The sequence below is a fragment of the Microcaecilia unicolor genome, chromosome 3, assembly GCF_901765095.1.
Source record: "Microcaecilia unicolor chromosome 3, aMicUni1.1, whole genome shotgun sequence".
Taxonomy (NCBI): Eukaryota; Metazoa; Chordata; class Amphibia; order Gymnophiona; family Siphonopidae; genus Microcaecilia; species Microcaecilia unicolor.
Genome location: NC_044033.1, coordinates 254,563,339 through 254,587,490, shown reverse-complemented (window position 1 = coordinate 254,587,490; position 24,152 = coordinate 254,563,339). Strand labels below are relative to the sequence as shown.

Sequence of the window (24,152 nt, the reverse complement as noted above, 5' to 3'; positions counted from 1 at the left end):
GTAAAAGCAGCCGAGTTAAAAAAAAAAAAAAAAAAAGTTTAGCCAAGTTCCTGGAGGAAAAGTCCAGAATCATTTATTAAGGTAAAAACAGTTAATGTAGCTGGGTTAAAAAAAAAAAAGGGTTAGACAAATTCCTGGAGGAAAAGTTCAGAAACTTTTATTAAGGTAAAACCAGTTACTGTCCAAACTTTTTTTTTAAACCCAGCTACAAGTTCCCGGAGGAAAGTCCATAAGATGTTATTAAGGTAACCTGCAGCAAGCTATTAGTTATTGTGAGGAGCCCCAGTTCGGCAGCCACTCCCACAACCTTGTCAAAGTACTTAAGTAAAAATAAATGTATATTTTAATACTTAAGTAAAAAGAACAGTGAAGAACACATGAAAAAAAAAATGTATGTGAAAGTAATTTTATTTATTTATTTATTACATTTGTATCCCACATTATCCCACCTATTTGCAGGCTCAATGTGGCTTACAATGTATCGTTCATGGTGGTAATAGATTAGAACATGATCACTTATTGTTACAAAGCGATATTGAATAGCATATTAGAGTTTAGAGCAAGCAGATATCATAAAAGTAATTGCTTATTGTTAAATAGAGATTATGAGTGATATATTAAGAGTATAAAGCAAGCTGATATTATAAAATAGTTCTGAGTAAAGTTGTGGGAGGAATCAATAGAAATAACATAAAACATGGAAAAGAAAATAAGATGATACCTTTTTTATTGGACATACATTTCTTGATCAAGAAATGTATCATCTTATTTTCTTTTTCATGTTTTATTTTGTTTTATTTCTATTGATTACCTTTAAAAGTGGACTAACACGGCTACCACACCTCTCTACTCAAGTGAAAGTAAAAAGGTTATTGCCTAATATAATACTTTTTGAGTAAAAATGCAACTATTGTTATCCAAAGTTTTATTGCTCTACAATTCAATCCACTTTTCATAAAACTAAATTTTGAAAATGCATGTTACTCATGTGAATGCGCTTGTGAGTCATTAATCCAGCACCGGCAGGAAGTGGATTGTTCAGTCATTAAAAAGTTCCCTCAAGATCACGTGACGCCATGCTGGGGAGCGGCCGCAAGCGAGCAACTCTCCACCTTCTGTCCCCTCTCCCCCTTGATTCGGACGGCAAACGGATCCTCTGAAAACAAGTAGACAGAAGAGGAACGAGTGCGTACAACCTAAAAAGCTAAAACCGAGGCGGGGGTGGCGTAAAAAACGACCCAGAAAGATAAATTGCAGGACTAGCCGGCGGATTCCAAAATGGCCGCCTCACCAAGTGGCGCCAGCTCCTTATTTTGTTCGACATGGGTAGCAGAGATTACATCTGAGATGATCGCAGTGCTGGAAGATCTGTTAAACGGCTTACACCAATTGACACGAAATTGAAAAAAATTGCAAACACGGATGGAGGACTTAACACGCGAATGCGTAGCCTTCCAGACAAGAACCGGTGAAGTTGAAGATCGGGTCACGGAAGTGGAAGGCTCTTATTAAGAAAGTAGGGACTTTGGAACAAAAGATTGAAGATCTGGAGGAACAACTTGCGGCTGGTGGGTCTCCCCGAAAGGTTAGGGGGTAAGGACTTGGCAGCTACCCTGGAACGCTGGCTGGCAGAACAAATAAAGTTCCCTATTAACATGGGCCCGCTAAGAGTGGAAAGGGCGCATCGGGTAGGACCCCGTCAATACAGTGATTCCCGACCACGAGTGGTAATCTTGAAGGTGTTAAATTTCGCCCACAAGCAATTTATTCTGCAAGCATTGAGAGTGGACAAGGCTGTAACTTTTGAAAACAAGCGGATTATGTGCTTCCAGGACTACTCGGCGGGAGTGGCCGGGAAACGATGTACCTTCTCACCAATTTGTTCTAAACTTTTTGCAATGAAGACGCGATTCACCCTGATGTACCCAGCAATATTGAAGATTACATGCAACAGGTCAACGCGCACTTTTGAGTCGGCAGGAGAGGCGAAGGAATATGTTAATCAATTGGAGAAGGAGGCGATGGAAGGTTCGAGTAGAGACTCGTTGGACTGAGAGCATGTGGCGCAGACATCTGCAAGATACCTGGTGGAGGGTGGAACAGTGTCTATAACTTATCTAGTTTCAGTAATCCTAGTAACATAAGACATGGAGGTGAACTGAAAACGGACAGTATAACAAGTTATACAGAAAGTTTCAAGGTTCGAGTTGAGATGTGAGTTTCTGAGTATCGGGGATACGGATATGTAGGGGGAGAGGAGTGTGAAAGCTTGTACGAATGGAGGACAGGTGTAAAGATATATAGGTATGTATGTTGGGAATATGGGAGAGGGGGAATGCTTTGTGATAGGCATATCTCTTTCACATGATATCATTTTTTCACCTTTCAATTCTTAGTTAATAACAAACAACTAACAAATGATGTATAGGTGGGAAGGGGATACTGGCACGGATTTGGTGAACATAGGAGAAGGGGGGAGAGGACGGGGGGTGTCAATGCATTATGGTTCCCTGTCGGGACGTTTACGGGAGGGGGGAATGGGGAGATGGGGGAGGGGGTGGGAGGATGGACAGGGTTTGGGAAGGGAGGGGGGAGCCAAATACAGCAAGTAGGTTAGATAAGTTTAAGGAGGGAGCTCAGAAGAGAATACAAGGAGACATAGGAACACTAACAAGAAGACGCAGGTGTAGAGGTCCTACTCAGGAGGGCAGAGGCTGGGCATTTTTGGAAGATTTGGTAGCCTGGATACTATTATTCTACAAACCCATAGCATATGGTTAAATTGGTTACATGGAATGTGGGAGGGATTAACTCTCCCATAAAAAGGACCAAAATACTGCAACAACTACAGAGACTCAAAATAGACATAGCACTGCTACAAGAAACACACCTTAATAAAGGGGAACACGTTAAGCTGCAAACGTGGTTGAAGGACTGTATAGCTGCAGATGCGCAAGGGAAGAAAGGGGGAGTGGCGGCGTTAATCTGTAAAGGGGTGGCGGCAGCGGTTAGACCTCTCTCGGTGGCTCCTGGAGGGAGATATGTCTTGGTAGAGGTGGAGATGGCAGGCCAAAAGATTTTGATCTGCAATGTATACGCACCCAACCACTATGATAAAAAAAATTCTACAATTCGGTGATAGGTCAGTTGCTTGGCTATCCTAGGGCACAAATAATAGTTGGTGGGGATTTTAACACAGTGTGGGAGCCAGTGCTGGATAGCTCACAGGGACAGAGGAGAGATACGGTGGCATCCGGCCGGGGATTGAAAAGATTGGGGCGGATGCTAGACCTGATAGACATCTGGAGGATGCTTCATCCCACAGAACAGGACTACACACACCATTCTCAAGCACACGTCATAGGCCAAAATAGACTACCTCCTCACCACAAGGGACCTGTTTGGAAAGGTAAATGTAGTAAAACATAGGGCCAGACTTGATTTCAGATCATGTGTGGGTATGTCCAGAATGGGATTTACCCCAAAGGAACCTTAAGCACAATTCCTGGCAGTTTCCATTGGAGTTGTTCAGAGATATAGGGTGTTTGGAGAAAAGCTTAAGGAGCGTTGGGATGACTATGAGACCCTAAGGAGCACAGGGAGGACCCATTTTTGTTCTGGGACGCAGCGAAGGCGGTACTTCGGGGTGAAATCATAAGTTACACTATGTTAGAGCGGCCCGTAACAGAGAGATACTAAGACTGAGCTCTATGGTATGTAAGACGTGCCAGTTATATGGGAGGTCACATATGGCAGAACATCGCAGTCGGCTACTGGAGCTGCAAGTGACACTTAATGAGCTGCTACATCGGCGAGCTACCAAATCACACCAATACTATAAATACAAGCTGTATCATTTTGGTATTAAGGCGTCTTATGGCTCGTCTAGCAAGACCTAAGGAGAGTAAAGGAAGAGCTCTACAAATGAGAGATGGAGAAGGGAAAGTTGTGAGGAAAGATGAAGAAATATGTGAAGTCTTTGCTAGATTTTATGAGCAACTATATGCGAAACCGATAGACCAGGGCCTCCCGGGATCCCTGTATTTAGATACACTTACCTGCTTATAATCGAAAGAGAAAAACGCCTATATTGCGACCCAAATCGGGAGATGGGCGTCTTTCTCCCGTGGGCGCCCAAATCGGTATAATCGAAAGCTGATTTTGGGCGTTTCCAACTGCAATCCATCGCGGAAACGGGTAAAGTTGACGGGGGCGTGATGAAGATGGAACTGGGGCGTGGTTATCAGCCGAGGAGAGATGGGCATCTTTAGCTGATAATCGAAAAAAAAGGCGTTTTACCGCAATTTTGGGTCACTTTTTTTGGACCCTTTTTTTTTCACTAACAGGTCCCAAAAAAGTGCCCCAACTGACCAGATGACCCACTGGAGGGAATTGGGGATGACCTCCCCGGACTCCCCCAGTGGTCACTAACCCCCTCCCACCAAAAAAACCCCATTTTAAAAACTTTTTTTCCAGCCTGTATGCCAGCCTCAAACGCCGTACCCACCTCCATGACAGCAGAATGTGTTCTATCCTGTGACAGCCTTTCCCTGGTTCTGATGTGGCTCTCGGGTGAGTGTGACACCTTTTCTGTTATGCGCACTGCAGAGTCACATCAGCAATGCATTGTGGTGGGTGTAGGGTATTGGGCTCCGTGATTCCACTAGCTTGTGGCAAATGCTCACGATGTTGGTAGTTGGTAAGCTCTACTCCCATGGTGCTTATCCCTCTGCTTACTGGGTCAGAGTGTGTCCTGTTTTGTTTCTGGTAGTCCATGAGGTAGTGGCCATTTTTGTAAGCCAATTTTAGATCCCTTTCACATGTTAGCCACATTACAGAACTTAGTTCTTACCTTGAATGTGGCTGAAAGAGGGCATTGTACACCATTCTGCCAGCTCTGACCTACTGCTAATCTCAGTACCAGGGAGACTCATTGCCAGTGGGGCACAACCTCTGATCGGCAGTTAACTGTGAGTAAGCGTGCTTATTCCAATAAAGGACGTTTTTGGAGAGATTAGTCTTCAGGTGTCAACTGGTGTGCCAATGTTAAATAGCAGCAACAAGTCCTAGAGGCCTGCGTGTATGCAGGTCCCTGGAGCACTTTTAGTGGGTACCGCAGTGCACTTCAGCCAGGTGGACCCAGGCCCATCCCCCCTACCTGTAACACTTATGCTGGTAAATGGGAGGCCTCCAAAACCCACTGTACCCACATGTAGGTGCCCCCTTCACCCCTAAGAGCTATGGTAGTGTTGTACATTTGTGGGTAGTAGATTTTGGGGGAGGGGGTTGGGTGCTCAGCAACCGTGGTAAGGGAGCTATGCATGTGGGAGCGTTGTCTGAAGTCCACCGCAATGACCTCTAGGGTGCTCAGTTGGTGTCCTGGCATGTCAGGGGGGCGAGTGTACTATGAATCGTGGCCCCTCCCACGACCAAATGGCTCGGATTAGGACGTTTTTAGTTTCCATTATTGCTAAAAAAAAACAAACGTCCAGCTGAAAAACGTCCATTTTTTCGAAAATACGGTCCCGCCTCTTCACGTACCCATTTTCGGACATAGACGCCCATGGAGATAGGCGTTCGCGTTCGATTATGCCCCTCCACGACTACCAGTGTTAAATCAGAGGGATAGGGAAAAGTTGAATCAACCGATTCAAGAGGAGGAAGTAGCCCTGGGAATTATGAGAGGGAAATTACTTAAAGCACCAGGTCCAGATGGACTCCGAATGGAATTTTATAAAATACTGAGAGAAAAAATTACACCTACCCTTACCAGATATTTTAATAAAATGGTAGAAACAGAACACCAACCGGTGGGCCTCTCTATGGTACAAATAGTAGTTATCCCAAAACCAGGCAGGGATCCATTGAAACCTGAGTCTTACCGGCCGATCTCGTTGCTGAACATGGAAATGAAATTACTAGCAAAGATAATGGCTAATCGTATGGTGAAAGTCCTACCAAAACTGATACATGAGGCACAGGTAGGTTTTGTGGAAGGGAGGGTAATAACTAAGAATTTGAGAAAAATCTTAGGAGCTTTAGAGATGAGAAGGCGGGGAGATACACCATCTCTACTTATAAGCTTCGATGCAGAAAAAGCATTTGATAAGGTGCACTGGGAGTTTTTATTCGCCACAATGGAATAATATGGGTTTGTAGGATGATTTAAGTCAGCAGTAAAGGCATTATACCATGAACCATATGCCAAAATCCGGACAAATGGGATGGAATCAAGAGGCCTTCCCAATACGGAGAGCTACCAGACAGGGTTGTCCGCTGTCTCCATTATTATTTGTACTAACATTAGATCCACTGATTCGTGACATAATTGATAATCAGTTGGCCAAAGGGATGCAAATTGGTAAATATAACTTCAAGATAGCAGCATTTGCGGATGACCTATTGGTAATGATCACAGAACCGTGGGAGTCCTTTTTAACCTTAATGGAGGTTTTAGAGGAATATGGGGGTTATGCGGGTTTTAAATTTAATCTATCAAAATCAGAGGCGTTGGCCTCCTCTGAGGAGGTAAAGCAGCTGTGGGACCAAGACTTCCCTCTGAGTTGAGCGGATGGCTCCTTTAAATATTTAAGGATTAGATTGACTATGGATTTAAAGAAATTATATGCCCTTACTATAAACACTCTAAGGGAGGATACGAGGAAGCAACTTGGCAAATGGGAAGGTCTGCCACAGTCATTACGGGGTAGGATAAATCTAATTCGCATGATAATCTTCCCTAGATGGTTATATGTACTGCAAACGCTGCTACTCTGCATAATCCAGAAAGATCTAAAGAAGTTAAATAGGGCCCTTAGCTGTTTTTGTTGGGGGCAAAGAGGAAGCCTAGGATACAGGCGTCTTTTCTGGTGGGGGGGGGGGGGGGTGGCAGTATGGGGGAGATTACCAGACTTATATCGATACAATTATGCATGTTTATTATGTTATTTAGGGGACTGGGTATGTCAAACGAGTGAATACACACCATTAGAAATAGAACAAGTATACCTTTCCCCTTATGATCCCATCACATTGCTGCATCAGGAGCGAGGCCGGCTCCCGGTATACCTTAAACACTGTATATTATTACAACCTTTAAGGGAAGCATGGAAGATGTTGGTTAAAAGACTGGGGGGGGCAGCCCTCGGTTTCTGGGCGCCTATCTATAAGAGGCAATCTGAGTTTTGGCCCAGGTCAGGACAACTTAACATTTCTTAGGTGGGGAGAGGTTGGGAATCACAAGGGTGGAACATATGCTGGGAAGGGACCCTCATTGAATATGCAGACTTACAAAATAAGCTGGGTATGAACTGGCTCGATCGCTATGCATACGCCCAAATCAAACATATTTTAAGTCTGAACCAGCCAGCACTGAAGACAAAACTAGAGGGGAAAGCACGTGGGTTTTTTCAAAATCTAGAGGTTATTGGAAGGTCAGTGTCGACTCTCCAAAGAGCATTACTGAAAGTATCAGCCCCCAAGAACTTTCAAACCATCAAACAGAAATGGGAAAAGGATTTGCGGGGGGGGGGGGGGGGGGGGCAGCTAAGGGATCGGGATGTCGGGGTTACCTTAAGGGGGATCCCGTCCCTCACGGTCGATGAGAGACTGCAGGGATGTGGTAACAGGGTGGTCATGAGAGCTTATATGTGTAGACAACAACTAGCACGTGAGTGGCAGACACGACAGATCTGTCAAATGCAACCATACACCCCATACACTATATCACGCTTTTTGGGGATGCCTGAAAGTAAGTGCCTTCTGGAGGTGGATCCGGGGATATATGACTACAACCTTAGGGAGTACAGTAGATGGAACCTGGGAGCACTATGTATTAGATACACAAACTGCATTTCGTACACAGGCCAACGGAGCGCGGCTTTGGTATCGTAAATTGTGTCTAGTGGCCAGGAAAAGTATACTACAAAGCTGGATATCCCCGGACCCGCCAGCTTATTAGCAGTGGAGAAATCAGGTACACTTATTAGCAACTTGGGAAGCCAGAGAGGCGAAGGGCTCCCCGAAAAGGAAAAAACTTTTTGCAAATTTGGAATTTGTGTATACACAAATTGAGCTCTCGTGGACATAGCCTGCTCTTTATTATGAAGGTCAACAAGGTCGCTGGTGGAGCTCCGGTATATCTTCCTGAGTAAGGCTTGAAAATGCTTTATTGTAGTCTACTTTGAGCAAGATGGTAGGGTCAAGTTTTGTCATCAATAAACAGCTGGAAGTATAAAATAATTACAGGGAGAAGGGGTTATATTTGTTAAAAAGTTGATGACAGAAGGTAACATTTACTGTGTATACGTTCATATATATATATTTGTAAAAGCACAGTTTTGGATTGGAATTGTCAGGCTGCAATATTACTGATGCCTTTTGACCGGGTCTGCCGGTATTGAGCAAGGGAATCAGTTTGCAACACTTGACTTCCTTATAGCAAATAATACTTTCTCATCATTACCTGCATTAGACGTAGTTCTGTGTAATTCATCACTTTCATCCTCATCTTTATCATTATCATGCTGTTCAATTACAGAGAAAGCTTTAACCAAGTTGGAATCATTGTCTCTTGTTCTAACAATGTTTTTTCTGATGGCAAACTTTGAATATCTTCAAGCACTGATGCAAGAAAACCTTTCAGTCTTAACAAAATTAAAGACCAGTAAGCCTGACGAGATAGTGGAAACTACTATAAAGAATAAAGTTACAGAACAAACACATAAACAAACATGGATTTTAATGGGATAGAGTCAGCATTGGTTCAGCCAAGGGATGTCTGTCTCACAAATTTGCTTCTATTTCTTTGAAGGTGTGAATAAATGTGTTTTAAAGGTGAGCTGGTTTATTTATTTATTGTATTTGTACCCCACATTTAGTGTATCCAGATTTTCAGAAAGCTTTTGACAAAGTTCCTCATGAGAGACTCCTGAGTCATGGGATAGGAGGCAGTGTCCTTCTGTGTATTAGGAATTCGTTGTTGGACAGAAAACAGAGGGTAGGGTTAAATAAACAGGTCTCTTAATGGAGGAGGGTGAATAGTGGAGTGCCACAGTGATCTGTATTGGGACTGGTGCTATTTAACATATTTATAAATGATCTGGAAAATGGAATGATGAGTGAGGTGATTAAGTTTGCAGACATCACCAAACAATTCAAAATTGTCAAAACACATGCGGATTGTGAAAAATTACAGAAAAACCATAGGAAACTGGGCATCCACAGATAAAATTTAATGTGGACAAATGCAAAGTGATGCATGTTGGGAAGAATATCCAAATCATAGTTACCTGATGCTAGGGTCAGCGCTCAAGAAAGAGACCTAGTATGCTGAAATCTGTCCAGTATACTAGAAATTATTTTTATTTATTTAAAAATTTATAGGCTGGTGTTTGGGTGGTGGGGCTAGTTCTGGGCAAGACTTCTACGGTCTGTGTCCTGAAAATGGCAGATACAAATCAAGGTAAGGTATACACAAGAAGTAACACATATGAGTTTATCTTGTTGGGCAGACTAGATGGACCGTGCAGGTCTTTTTCTGCCATCATCTACTATGTTACACCTATAACTAGATGACTTCCATAAAAGAAGACCAACCAAAATGAGATGGGATGGAATATCTGTGGGGTAAAGATTGTTCTCTTGTCTTTTAGATTGTAAGCTCTTTGAGCAGGGACTGTCCTTCTATGTTTGAATTGTACAGCGCTGCGTAACCCTAGTAGCGCTTTAGAAATGTTTGTTAGTGTTGTTTGTTAGTAATTATGAGGAAAGACTAAAGAGGTTAAGGGCTCTTCAGCTTGGAAAAGAGATGACTGAGGGTATGATTGAATGAGTGGGGTAAAGATGAATCAATTTTTCACTCTTTCAAAAAGTACAAAGACCAGGGGACACTCAGTGAAATTACATAAGTAATGCCATACTGAGAAAAGACCAAAGGTCCATCGAGCCCAGCATCTTGTCCCCGACAGTGGCCAATCCAGGTCAAGGGCACCTGGCAAGCTACCCAAACGTACAAACATTTTATACAAGTTATTCCTGAAATTGGATTTTCCCCAAGTCCATTTAGTAGTGGTCTATGGACTTATCCTTTAGGAAACCGTCCAACCCCTTTTTAAACTCTGCCAAGCTAACCGCCTTCAATACATTCTCCGGCAACGAATTCCAGAGTTTAATTACGTGTTGGGTGAAGAAAAAGTTTCTCCTATTTGTTTTAAATGTATCACACTGTAGTTTCATCGCATGTCCCCTAGTCCTAGTATTTTTGGAAAGCGTGAACAGACACTTCACATCCACCTGTTCCACTCCACTCATTTTATACACCTCTATCATGTCTCCCCTCAGCCGTCTCTTCTCCAAGTTGAAAAGCCCTAGCCTCGTCTTTCTTCATAGGGAAGTCATCCCATTCCCGCTATCATTTTTGTCGCCCTTCGCTGCACCTTTTCCAATTCTACTATATCTTTCTTGAGATGCGGCGACCAGAATTGTACACAATATTCAAAGGTGTGGTCGCACCATGGAGAGATACAACGGCATTATAACATCCTCACATCTGTTCTCCATACCTTTCCTAATAATACCCAACATTCTATTAGCTTTCCTAGCCGCAGCAGCACACTGAGCAGAAGGTTTCAGTGTATTATCAACGACGACACCCAGATCCCTTTCTTGGTCCATAACTCCTAACGTGGAACCTTGCATGACGTAGCTATTAATTCGGGGTTTTTTTTCCCACATGCATCACCTTGCACTTGTTCACATTAAACGTCATCTGCCATTTAGCCGCCCAATCTCGTAAGGTCCTTCTGGAAATACTTTTTCAAACAAATAGGAGGAAATTTTTTTTCACTCAAAGAATAGTTAAGCTCTGGAACTCACTGCTGGAGGAGGTGGTAACAGCATATCTGGGTTAAAAAAAAGGTTTGGACTAGTTTCTGGAGGAAAAGTCAATAGTTTGTTATTGAGACTGACATGAGGGAAGCCACTGTTTGCCATGGGATTGGTATCATGGAATGTTGCTACTAATTGGCCACTGTTGGAAGCAGGATACTGGGCTAGATTGGTCTGACCCAGTAGAGCTATTCTTATGTTATCCAGTGGACAGTCACAGCAATGTAATTTTCCATCAGCTGACCAAGAGTCTGTTGTGGTAGAGACATTTCTGATCAATAGCAACCAGCTTCAAAGTGACCCAACTCATCACTGTTCTGACTTGAGACCAGTTTAACAAACACCAGCACTGCCACTGTTCTCATAGGCTGTATTCCCAGAACCAGAAAATTTTAAGATGAAATGATCCACTGTTTGTGTGCAATAGCAAAATCCTGTGGCAGGTTTTGCCTTTTCATTTGGTTTACTGAGAAGTCATTTATGTCTCAGTTCCACTTTTACCTGCAAGTAGCAGATGTAACTAGGTAAAAATTGGTAAAAGTAACACATTTCCTTCTTTACAAGTAAAAGTGGCAGAACTTTTACTTAAATACAGTTACTAGTTACTGTATAAAACTGCACCTCTTGCTTTGAACTGTAAGACCCCCTTTATGACATTGAGGCGTTCCCCATAAACCTCTGTACTGTGCATCTCTCCCCCCCCAGTCTGCTTTTTGTACTAAAGACAGCTCTTACTAGCGCCTTCACTTTCACAGCAAGTTTGGGAATGTGTTCTTATTAAATTTATGTTTCAACCTCCCCAATTCTGACTGGCATATCCTGGCTCAGGAATCAGCTAGAAATGAGGAGAGCCAGAGTTCGCTGTGAAGAGAACTGTTTGGAGGACTAGTAATGGAGCCAATAAGAGGGGCCTCATACTGGACCCGGTGCTTAGACATGGGAGGGGGGAATTTCTTTGCTGATTATGCGGTTCAGTTATTAACACTGCTGTAAAAGTAAAAATCATTTAAACTAAAGGTGGGTAGGGATAGAGGGGGGCAATCTAGTTGAAGTAAACACACTTTGATGATGATTTTTCTTCACAGAGATACTGCTATCTTAGCTAGGAAGCTTGCATGTACATATTACTTACAGTGTTGGATCTATGTAATTGGAACAGTCATTGATAACTGTTAAAGTTCAAGTAATGGAAAGGGGGAAGTAGATTAGGTTAGGATAACAGTAAGCAATGAACAAGAGAGAATATTTAAATTCAATATTTTAATTAGAAGTTCATTTAACAACAAAGATATAAACACTATGTTCATAACAACACAGGTTTGAGGGGGGGAGAATGGGGGGGGGGGGCACGTAGCAGAAGTTGAGGAATTATGCATATAAGCATGTCATGTTGTTTAAACAATCAAATCTTGAACTGTATGTCAATGTGTAACATGCTGAATAAAAAACCGTTGAAACAAAGTAAGGGTCTGGGAAAGCTTTGTCAAGATGGGGAGAAAACCTCAAGCAGATGTTTTCATTTGTCACCATTTTTCTATGTTGATTTTATGCAGACACGTGTGGTGACGCCCTCAGTGCTGGAGTTCTGCTCCGGCTCAAGATAAGCTTTTGGCTTCTCCTGAGCCCGCCCTTCCCCCAACCTTGCTGTGCTGGTACAGGCCCTTTAGTCCAGGAAATACACACTGGGGACCAACCTAACCCTTTTCTTTTTTAAATTAATGTCCCATTTTAGAATTGGTTTGTAGTAAATTTTGCAGGTTGCCTTGGTTTAATCAGCACACAGAGCAGCGGGGGAAGGATATTTTATCTGACCGATTCCTGCTACCCTGGCTTTGACAGCATGTCTTCTGTCATCAGGCCATAGAAACAAAACTCAACACTCACATAGATAGATAGATAGATAGATAGATAGATATATATAAACAAAATCTAGTAAGCTTTATTACAACCACAGCTGTATAAAACAATAAATATCCAGTATAAAACAACAAATTTAGCAGTGAAAGTCCAGTGTTTGGTTTAAATACACAGTATATAGCACAGATCCAGGTTGAATCAGAGTCCTGGGAATGTCAGTCCCTTTGTCCAGGTCTGGGCTGTTAATCATGCCATGGTTCAAGCTTTGGAGGTCTCCAGGGAGAGAGGCCCAAGCCTAAAAAGCGCTACCTCAGCTGGGCACGGCTTCCTTTGCTCGTGCCCATATGGTCTCCCGATGCATCAGCTCTAAGCACCAACTGATAGCAGCCTCCACCTCAGCCACACGCTTCTTGAAACGACAGCGGTCACGAGCCATCTCCTCCCATGGGCCTCTGCGGGCTGTCCGGTGAGCAAAAGTCCAGGTCCTCATCTGTTGAACCATGACTGTAGGAGAAAAGCGGACCTGCCAGAGAGAAACAGAAAGGTATGAGACATCCCAATGACAGCAGGAAGTGCCACCTCGGGAATTTTGTACAGCAGAGGATGGGGAAGTTATTGCATGAGTCATAGACTGCCAACCTTTCCTGCTCTCTACTGTTTCAGCAAATGACATCAGATCCCCAGGGGGAAATCTTATGCAACTTAACTGAAACTACAGATTCTCTGAAAGTGCCCTCACCCCCCAGGCTGTTTCAGGAAGGTACCCACACTGCCTGTATTATCTCTATTTGAAACAGTGGAGGGGGACACACAGGCCAGGACTAACAGCAGGAGTCTTATGGGCATCTTTTCTATTAATCACTGCCTATAGCCTAATCCTTTAAGGATTTGGCTGAGCACAAGAGGTTCAAGATGTTTCTGGAGTTTTCCAGAGAACCAGTGCTAACCCAGTTTCCTCCCTCTCCACCAATATTTACACATTTAGCAGAGTAAGGGCAGCAGAATGTACTTGTGCACCTTGGTTGGCCATGGCTGGGAACAAGATGCTAGACCCCAGAGACTCTGCTCTCCCCCAGTACTACTATATCGCCACTAGACGTACTCAGCGCTATACACTGAACATGTAAGAGAGTCCCTGCTTGACAGAGCTTACAATCTAATCAGGACAAATAAGGGAAAAAGAACAAAGAGCAGCACTACTACTTATTTCTATAGTGCTACTAGACATACACAGCACTGTACACTTGGACATGAAGAGATAATACAGCAGTAAATTCACTGGACTATCTTACCCACTCAGCAAGTACAGAACTAGAACCTCCTTTTCTCTCTAGGCCTCAAACCCCCTCCCCATCACTCCCTTTTTTACTTTCCTGTAGGGCTAACTCACCTTCTTGATGTTAGAGCTGGACCTCAGGTTGTTCTCCTCTGCTCTAGGTTCTCGGATGTCTGGGTCAGGCAGGGCTGCGATTATGCCTGGGGAGAGGTGGTCACTGGTCTTGGTAAATCCTTGCCGTGTCACCTCGGTTTCTGTGGCTGTGGACACTGACTGGCTCCCTAGGAGGTTGGAGAAGGAAAGCGGGTTGTAAGGGTCAGTGTTGTTGCAGAAGGAGTCCCAGAGGGTTCTGTTCTCGTCATCCAGATCCCAAGAGTCTGTACTGTCTTCCTCATCCGACCACGTGGTGTTGGAGGGAGCAGACCCCAAGGATGCCCTGTCCGTCTCGATGGCGCTGTCTGATTCATTGTCTGAGGACAACTGCTGCTCTTCCTCTTCATCACTCTCACTGGACCAGTCTGATTCATCCTCCTCTTCCTCTGCTGGACCACGGATGATGGACAGAATTTGGGACGGCTGCAGAGCTGACATGTTGGCTCCATGAGGAGGCCCTCTCTGGTTTCTATGCTTTCCTGTGGCTCCTTTTTCCCCCTCTCCTCCCTGGAGGTTCTGAGAATGTGGGTTCAGCATTTCCGCCATTCCTTCATATGTGGTGTTGCCCCAATCTTCCAGGCTCTCTGCTGGATCCATTGGGCTTGAGAACAGTTGCTGATCCTTATGGGGCCATAATTGCTTCTGGTTTTTACCCCCGTCTGCCAGCCCAGGCCAGCAAATTCGGAGGGTTTTCAACAGCCACTTGTGGGCTAGGGCTTTCCTCAACAAGCACCTCAGCATCTTAAGGAGAGTGATAACACCAACATGTCCACCAAGGGCCACAGGGAAGGCTACCCACTGAAGCGAAGCGCCATCTTTCACGTGCTCCATGATCCTGTAGCCTCCATCAACGTGGGCTGCTGGAAGGTGACTACTGAAGTTCATCAGGGTCGAACCAAGCCCAAACGAATTCAGATCCACAATCATCCTTGCTCCAATTTCTGGAGGGAAAAAAAAAAGAAGATAGAAAACAAATTCCAAAGCAGGGAACGAAAGATCGTGCCGGCTGTGTGTGTGTATGAATGCGTACAGCGCTGCGTACAAGGATAGGATACTCACCGATCAGCCGGTAGGCAGTGCCCCAGGGTTCTGGGCTCCTGTTCCAGGGAAGGAAAAGCTCAGGCTGCGGTTGCTGCGGATCCCGGACATTTTCCTGGCGCTGCTCGTCTCGGTACCGATCTCGTTTTTTCTTGTCATTATCAGCTATCAAAAGAAAGACTCGCGATTGCGCCCTCTCGCAGCCCTTTAAAGAGACGCTGGTTGACGTCACTGGCGGCCAATGGGGGCGCAGCGGGGCGGGGCTCCATGTCGCCGCCAATTTCCAGAGCGTTCCGTGCGACGCTACACGTCTTAGTCACGGCGCTGACGACACGAAAGATGAACGTTGCCCGGCAACCCCTGGCCGTGGGCGGCAACGAAAAACCACGCCCAACGCTGGAAAGTTGACAGTCTGCGTCATTGGTCTGTGACGTCAGCAAGGGGTGGGTTAAAAGGAGCTTTTAACCCTCACTCACTTGTTCAGTACCCTTATTTAGCATCTCCACCTTAGTAATTCCCTTATCCCATACTTGTCCTGTTTGTCTGTCCTGATTAGATTGTAAGCTCTTTTGAGCAGGGACTGTCTCTCCATGTCCAGTAGAAATGATTAGTACTAATAGTAGGAATCTTGCTATAGGATTTTGGAATCTTACTACCTTTTGTCCTTTTCCCTTATTTGCTACTCTTTCGGATTCCGGAATCTTGCTACTCTTTGTCCTTATCCCTTATTTGTCCTATATGTCTGTCCTAATTAGATTGTAAGCTCTGTGGAGAAGGAACTGTCTCTTCATGTCCAGTGTGCAGTGCTGCGTACATCTAGTAGCGGTATAGAAATGATAAGTAGTAGTAAGTCTTTGGGATTCCGGAATCTTGCTACTCTGTCCTTTTCCCTTATTTGCTGCTCTTGGGGATTCCGGAATCTTGCTACTCTTTGGGATTCCACAAATAATCTTCCTGTTCTTTGGGATTCCGGAATCTTGCTACTTTGAGATTCTGCTCAGAATGTTGCTGCTCTTTGGGATTCCTGTTTGTCCTGATTAAATTGTAAGCTCAATGTGTAGTTAAACTGGAATTCATTGCCAGAGAATGTAGTAAAAACAGTCAGCGGGGTTTAAAAAAGGTTTGGATATTTTCCCCCCCAAAAAAGTGCGTAAGCCATAGCAGCATAAAATGTATTTGACTATTTTGGGATCTTGCCAGGTATATTGGCCACTGTTGGAAAAAGGATGCTAGGCCTGATGGCCCTTTGGTCTGTCCCAGTATGGCAACGCATATGTTCTCATGTACTGGAGTGAAGTAATCAGTTGAAGCATCATTCTGCAGAGTTTATCCAGCCTGACATTTGCTCCTGTTTCCCTTCCTTTTGCAAGCCTTTGCTTTTTATCTGCACTGGTTTGGATCACTGACTGGACACTAGAGGGACCTGTGCTTTGAGAAAAGCAAGGCGCAGTGCCCCTCAGTACACGGAGCCACCACTAACATGGCGCCGTGCCCCGCGGGCCTGCGCACAATAGACAGCAGGAGGAATGAACTAGGCGCGGTAGGCAGGATCCCGTCTAGCCGATGCTCCTTGCTGGGAAGGGTTGGGTAAAAGAGGGTTTAAAAACCCCTGGGCGGAGCCCAGACGTCCTCTTCCAGCGTCCGGGCATCAGCCAGCAACACGCACCTCCGAGCCTCCTCATTCCCGGCCTCGTGCTGCCCCAACAGACCCGAACACCGGTTCAACCTTAGTAGCGCCGTGTGCGGGGTCCCGCTGTGCATCCCGTTCTGCGGTAAGCGATTGTGGCATGCCTGCTCCCGTTTTTGGCCGCAAGCCCTCCTTGCCAGTCTGGCACCAATTTGCTCCCTTTTTCACGGGCACCAATTTCAAATAATAAAACCACGCATAAGAGGCCAACAATTTTCACTAACGACCTTACGCCACTTCCTTTTTCACAGGTCAGGACCGATAACCCAGACAGCGCCTGTCCATCTCGGCATGCTTGGGCAAAAAAATAAATAAATAAAAGTAAAGTAAAAGCCCTGCCCCCCCCCCCCCGCATCGTCACCGCATCATTCTGCAGAGTTTATCCAGCCTGACATTTGCTCCTGTTTCCCTTTCTTTTGCAAGCCTTTGCTTTTTATCTGCACTGGTTTGGATCACTGACTAGACACTAGAGGGACCTGTGCTTTGAGAACAGCTGGTTATTTACATTATGTTGTGACTTTGTATTTATTTATTTATTGCACTTGTATCCCACATTTTCCCACCTATTTGCAGGCGCAATGTGGCATACAAAGATCTGTTATGGCATTGTTGAATGCTTGAGGTTTAGAGTGAGGGGGTTTATATGCTTCAGGAACTGACTTCCTATCATGTTTTCTCTACTTTGGTTGTGTGGAGGGGAGGAAGGGTGGGGGGAGTGTGGGTTAGGATGGGGGAAGGGTGATGCCTCTGTATGTTATCCTGATGATCCAGTTTATCCATACATCCTAGGTTTCTGTGGCAAGGCCAGCATAGTCAGCGGAGTGTTCTGTCACTTTCCTCCGACTGGGGCTTCCTCACCATAGGTATGGCATCTATTGAAATTGGTACCTGGAGTATCTGTGGGGTAAGTTCCCCTCTTAAGCATAAAAAGATCCTACAGGAGCTCCATCAGAGGCAGATGCAAGACACCACCTGACTGCTGCTTTTACAGTTTCCATGATTCAAGCCTCCCACCAGCTGTGTCTGGGGGATTTTAATATGAAATGTTTCCCCATCCTCTTTATAAAATGCATTTTCTCCAGATATTAATATTTCATTTATATTCCCACTTGCCCTGGGAACCTCCCAGTCGGTTGGGTTTTTCTGGATTTCCATAACGAGTACACATGAGATGAATATGCATGGTTTGCACAGAAGTCTTGAGTGCATTCAAATTAATCTTGTATATCCTGAAAACTGAACTGAACTTATGGTTGGGAGAGGTCGCTGGGCTGGGCCTGTTTTTTAACAGCTGCTCAGTGCTGCCACCTGGTGGTTGATAGGAAGGCAGTTTCTCCTGCCCTCCACAGTCTGGGTCCTGTGGCAGGGCTTCTTCCCCACCCCCACTCCCAGGCACAGAGATGTGGTAGCTGTGTTAGTCCACTTTTAAAGGTAATCAATAGAAATAAAACACAATAACACATGGAAAAGGAAATAAGATGATACCTTTTTTTATTGGACATAATACATTTTTTGATTAGCTTTTGAAGGTAGCCCTTCTTTGTCACATCCTACTGGAATCTGGGCTGGAAGTTCTTCTCATGCCTGAGCCAACCCCAGGACAGCAGCAGTAAGTGTCCTGGGGTGGGGGATGGGAAGTGTTTGGCAGTTTTTAAAGCTGCTGCTTAGTGTCTGATCACATCTGTACCTTTCCGGGGGTTCTTGCCTGTCTTTGGAGATCTGCAGCTCACCTTCCCTGCCCCAGTCAGAGAGGCTTGGAGGAAACCAGTTCCCACTGTTTCAGTTTCCTGTGCTCAGAGGTGGAAGATACCCCAAAGGGAGGCATGGAATAAATAGCCCTTTTCTCTGAAACTTCAACAGAATACCGCATCATTTAAGCAAATTTTGAAATGTCACTTGCTAGACCATCTTACTGATTATTGATGCTTGGAGTGTTCTGGTGCTGATGAATTTATGTTGAACTGTTATTATAGTATTGATTAATGGTCTGTACAGTTGTGTTTTTATCATTGTTGTATTGTTGCCTGCCTTGGAAATAAGGTGGGATACCAAATCAATAAATAAAACAAATTAATTCCCTGCTTCTATAGGAACTAGGAACACTTCTGTTTGTGGCATGCATGTCCTTGGGCAAAATACACCACATGGCTGCTCTCCCTGAAGAGCTAAGCTTCTCAGTGACTTGCAGGGTTGAGGATCCTCAAATATCATGGGCACCCCTGTGCCCTCCCTTCAGTGGCTGCCCAGTGCCACACTCTTCCTCAGTGACTCACTTCCCTGCTTGTAGCAGCAGTGCTAGGAAAGATACCTTTGTCTCTCTCCAGCTTCATCTTGAGTCAGGGCGCGTAGCCAGACAATAGATTTTGGGTGGGCCTAGGCAAGAAGTGGGTGTGCACCAAGTGTTCTTCCCCCATCCCACCACCACCAAAAATATCTCATCTGGTGGGAAAATGCTTCTTTCCACCTTGGCAGTCTGTAGCAGGCATGTGCTGAAAACTGAGCATGCTCAGGTGCCAGTATCATGGAGAATAGCATTTTATTTACCATCAGAAGGAAGTCTTCAGCTGGCGGAGCTTGGGATCCCCACCAGCTACCGCTAAATTTGTGTTACTTTTGGGTGTGCCTGAGCCCTAAGTGGGTGGGCCCTGGCCCACCCGTGGCTACACGACTTGAGAAGGTAAAGCACAGTCAGCTAAGAACCTCAGGCAGGGGTCACCCTGATATATGTAAAATATGATTCTTCTAGGACAAGCAGGATGCGTAGGCTGACTTGCCTGTAATGTAGGTTCTCCATGGACAGCAGGATAAGTAACTACACTGTGAGGACAAACAGCAGAGCTCCATGCAGTAATCACACTGATAGACAGGAAGCATGAATACAGCACAGATAACTGAAGAGCCTCCTGCAGCCAGGGCTGAAATTCAACCCAAGAAAGAAGACTTGTAAAAGCACAAAATAAACTTTCTTACTTGTAGAGAGACTGCTTTCAGTGAAGAGTATTTTTTATTCAATTAATTAGTTAGTTAAGAATTAAAGGCACCATTCTTTTTTGTGTTTGAAAAAAGAAGTACAACAGTCACCCAAGTTTTATGAAATTGATTCTAGTAGGACGAAGGGTGTCTGTGTTTCTTGTATCACCAAATCAGGGGATGAGAGGTATAAAGGGGAGGAAAAAGAGTTTAGCTATTATCAGTTGCTTGAGTGGTAGCTCACTAGGACACTCTTTTTCCTTGCATAGAAGGACTGTGCATTCACATCCCCTCCTCTGTAAACTGGAGAACCTACAAGGAGATATACCAGCCCACAAACTCTTGTTCTAAAGTAGAAACATCCCACCAAGCTACCACTGACTCACAACAACAGGCTGGTTGCATTTTCTCCCCCTTATACCTCTCATTAATGAAAGTATAAGGGGGGGAATGCAAGGACAGCCTAAGGGAGTTACTGGTGGCTCAGTGGGCTGTGCTTCTCCCTTTAGGAGCAGGGGTCATGGACTCAAATCCTTTCAGCTTATAGATGTGTTTATTTATTTGGAAGATCAAATCAGGGAAGGAGAGGTATAAGGTGTTAGAAATTCACCCAACCCATTGTCCAGTTAGTGGTGTTCTAGTGGGACATACACCTGCCTGTAGAACAAAGGGTTGTGAGTTCAAATCCTTTCAGTGAAAAAATGTCTTTATAGAGATGGAAAATCAAAATAAATGAGCAATATAAGGTGTTAGAAATTCAACCAACCTATGGTCAAGTTAGTGGTGGTCAAGTGGGATATACATCTGCTTTTAGAGCAAAGGTTTGTGAGTTCAAATCCTTTCAGTGAATAAATGTCTTTATTTATTGGGATAAATTGAAATAAATGAGACTGAGATGTATAAGGTGTTGGAAATTCAACTAACTCATTGTCAGGTTAATGGTGGTCCAGTGAGACATGCCCCTGCTTTGGAACAAAGGGTTGTGAGTTCAAATTCTTTCAGTGAAAGCAGTGGTGGCTGAAGACTGTTGCCACTACAGAAGGGCCAGAGCTTCAGCCAGCCTATTCCTCACAGGTTGTAATGTTTCCCCCCCCCCCCCCCCCCAAAAAAAAGAAGGGGGGAATTTTTGGGGGGAGGGGGGAAGGAGGGGATTGGTGTGAAAGTTGACTTCAAAAAGGTGATGGATCCAGTGCCAAACTACCAGTTGGTATGCCTAACTAGCTAGCTCACCTTGCTGGAACTTAAACCAGCAACTTCTAGCCGAGCCACTGGATCACAGCCCTTTAAGCCACTTCTCTGCTTTGGTCCCACCTAGCTCTGCCTGAACTAGGTTAGAACCCTTGACCTTCTGTATTGGATCACAGTGCTTCTCTGCTCCCACCTGGCTCTGGCTGAGCTCAGCTAGAACCCTTGCCCTTCTAATCACAGCCCTTTAGCTACTGAGTCACCACTCAGCCAGCTACTTAGGTGTTCTTGAACCAGCCACCTTGGTGTTACCAACCCAGCACCCAACTCTTGGGCCAGCCAGGCTTTCACACTAGCAAATTTTCAGAACTTATACTTCACCAAGTCCCTGCAACAGACACAATTGGGATAGACACAGTGATACAGAACCAAGAATGACTGGACGCTCAAAGCCAGCTCGTGAATAAAGTCTTTGTTGGTTGTAATCTTTATTGGTTGTGATCATTATAGGCAGAAATCAACAATTTTATTTAGGGGCTCATTTTCAAAGCACTTATTCCTGTAAGGGTGGCAGGGGAATCTTTATACTTGGATGTTTGTACAAGTTATCTCTTCCCAATACTTCCAGCCCTCATCACTCAGAGGTATTAGGAAGAGAGGAGCAGGAGATCTACCCCGAAGGAATAAATTATCCCTTCCCAATGCTTCCAGCCCTTACTGCTCCTCCCTAAGGGTTTTAGGAACATCTGGTCTGTTTCTTACTATCCTAATTGCCAAGTTGGCCTGCATCTCCTTCTCTTCTATGCCAACTGTGATGAATAGATTTGCACCAGAAGATGGAAGAGGAGGCGAAGGATCCTCTGCAGGGCCGGTCACTGGGAATAACCGTTCCTTGGCTTGGACACAAAGAGCTTGCTCAAAATTAGGGGTGCTCGAGCACCCACAGAGCTGGCTTCTATAATTAAATTCCCCCTTCTAGGGATAAATTATCCTTTCCTATAACAGGGGCAACCGCCTTTGTCATCTGCCTCAACAGACAACGGGTAGCTCCACCCAGTGGCGTTCCGACCCTAGCTGACACCCGGGGCGGAACGCCGATGCGCCCCCCCCCGGGTGCAGCGCGACCCCCCCAGCGAAATGACACCTCTTCCCCCCCCCCAGCGAAATGACACCCCCGGGTGCACGCCGCTGGCGATGGGGGTGCCGCGGCATGCGCCTGTTGCCCTGTCTCCGAGTTCGCAATTCGCTTGTGTTCACTGCTCCCTCTGAGTCTGCCCTGGAACAGGAAGTAACCTGTTCCGGGGGCAGACTCAGAGGGAGCAGTGAACACATGCGAATTGCGAACTCGGACTGAGACAGGGCAACAGGCGCGCGCTGCAGCATCCCCCCAGCGGCGTGCACCCGGGGCGGACCGCCCCCACCCCCCCCCCCCACCCCCTTGGTACACCACTGGCTCCACCAAATGAGGATTGACCAGCTCTCCAGTTTCTCAGCGGTAAAACATTAGACCATAGCTTTATCGATGTATGAACAGTTATTTTTATTAACCATCGTGTAGGCCCCACCATGCGATACGGCAAAGCCCCCATCATTGTCACATAAGTGTGGAGTTGGGGTGGCGCCTGCCGTGAAGCACACAGGCTCGAGCGTGAGGCGTACAGTGGCCCTGCAAGTAGGGCACCCCTCTCTGAATCGCAGTCTCTAGTCCATCCTGTTCTTTTCTGGCTCGGATCCCCCCACCGCTGCGACAGCTGCGATTTCAAGGCTGAGCTGTTCTGGGGTGGGTTTGCTGAGACACGCTCTCAACCAAAGGGAGATTGTGCTTGGTGGGAGCTGCTTATAACTGCTACAGCCCGCTCCCATCGGCCTCCTGGGTCCCGGTAGGCTGCAATGACATTGCAAGACTCATTGCGACTCCCTTGATAGCTGGGAGGCACAGGGGCACAGTGCCCCGTAACCTCCAGGCACCTCCTCAATGCTTCCAGCCCTCATGGGTATTAGGGAGAAGCAGATCCACCCCTTGCACGTCCCCTCCCTGTAATAGCTGTAGGGTGGGTATGTGACTCCATACCTCTAAGGAAGAGGATAATGCAGTTCTGGTTGTACCTCAACCTGCTGCACCCTGGGTTGAGGATGAAACAGCACTCAATTCTCTCATTTTGAAGAAGTGATTGAATATTTCAGTCTCTTGCTCCCCTTTTCAGTCTCCACTGGATGCTGATTCTTCATGTCTCACACTCATTTACTGCAAACATTTTCTTCCTCTACAGCTTTACCTTTAGAGGTGTAGCAACTGACTCAGGCCTGCAAGGTCAGACAGAGGCAAGCAGGAAAGGTTTTACAGACACTGGGCAGAATGTTGTTTAACTCACTGTTTGCAAGGGGACAGGTCTTAGCTCAGTAGAGGGGATCAGAGAGAAAGCCCAGCCCTGGCAGAGACTGACCAAAATTACCCTCTCCCTTCTCCTTCAGCTTTGCATGGTCACTAACTGAAAAATGGCAGCATGCACCTCGATCCCGCTCAACTCCAGCCCCTTCAGTAACCCTCAGTGACTTTATAAGGGGTGGCTAAATGGGGAAGACCTGAGATTCATAGTCCGTATAGACAACTCAACAAAACATACTTGAACTATTTGTGCAAGGTTGACATGTAATCAGTGAAAACTCAAGTACTCTGGTCAACCAAGATTACCCAAGATTTTTCATTTGAGGCTTCATGGTCCCTATTGTACAAAAAGTCAGGAGCGCTGCAGTTCTTCTAGATTCAAGCCTCTCCTTGCTTTTATTACGTTTCTCTTCCTTAACAGGCTTTGGTCTTTTTACAAAGTAAGAACAGCAGCTAGACTGAAAGATTTGGAGAGCACTGAGAATTTTCACATTGTAACAGATACATTAGTTATGCCTCATTTGGATTATTGTGGGTTACCCCAAACATACATTCAACCTCTTCTGAGAGCCCAGAACACTGCTGCTCTGTAAACTAAGGGGGGCATCTTGCACTTGACACATTACCCCAGTTTTACTAGAGCTTCCTTGGTTGCTGATTGTTTTGCAGGCCTTTGGTGTTTAAAGCATTAACTAAAGCACCCTGAGTCATTG

The 24,152-nt window shown here is 45.3% G+C and overlaps 1 protein-coding gene across 1 annotated transcript; it reads right to left on the bottom strand.

Annotated features, from left to right (window-relative positions):
• Nucleotides 1-12,236: 12,236 nt before the first annotated feature.
• Nucleotides 12,237-15,450, bottom strand: LOC115466575. Its single transcript, XM_030197911.1, has 3 exons — nucleotides 15,233-15,450; nucleotides 14,135-15,114; nucleotides 12,237-13,267 (listed from the first exon to the last, which is right to left on the bottom strand). Exons 2-3 carry the CDS (start codon nucleotides 15,098-15,100, stop codon nucleotides 13,055-13,057), a joined length of 1,179 nt encoding a protein of 392 aa, XP_030053771.1. The 5' UTR covers nucleotides 15,101-15,114; nucleotides 15,233-15,450; the 3' UTR covers nucleotides 12,237-13,054.
• Nucleotides 15,451-24,152: the final 8,702 nt, after the last annotated feature.

What these genes read in the sequence shown, in the direction of transcription:
- LOC115466575 (XM_030197911.1), bottom strand. Translation starts at nt 15,100, where the DNA reads ATGATTGTGGATCTGAATTCGTTTGGGCTTGGTTCGACCCTGATGAAC. An exon ending in CCAGCTCTAACATCAAGAAG is followed by an intron (nt 13,268 to 14,134) that starts GTGAGTTAGCCC and finishes TCTCTCTGGCAG; the next exon opens with GTCCGCTTTTCTCCTACAGT.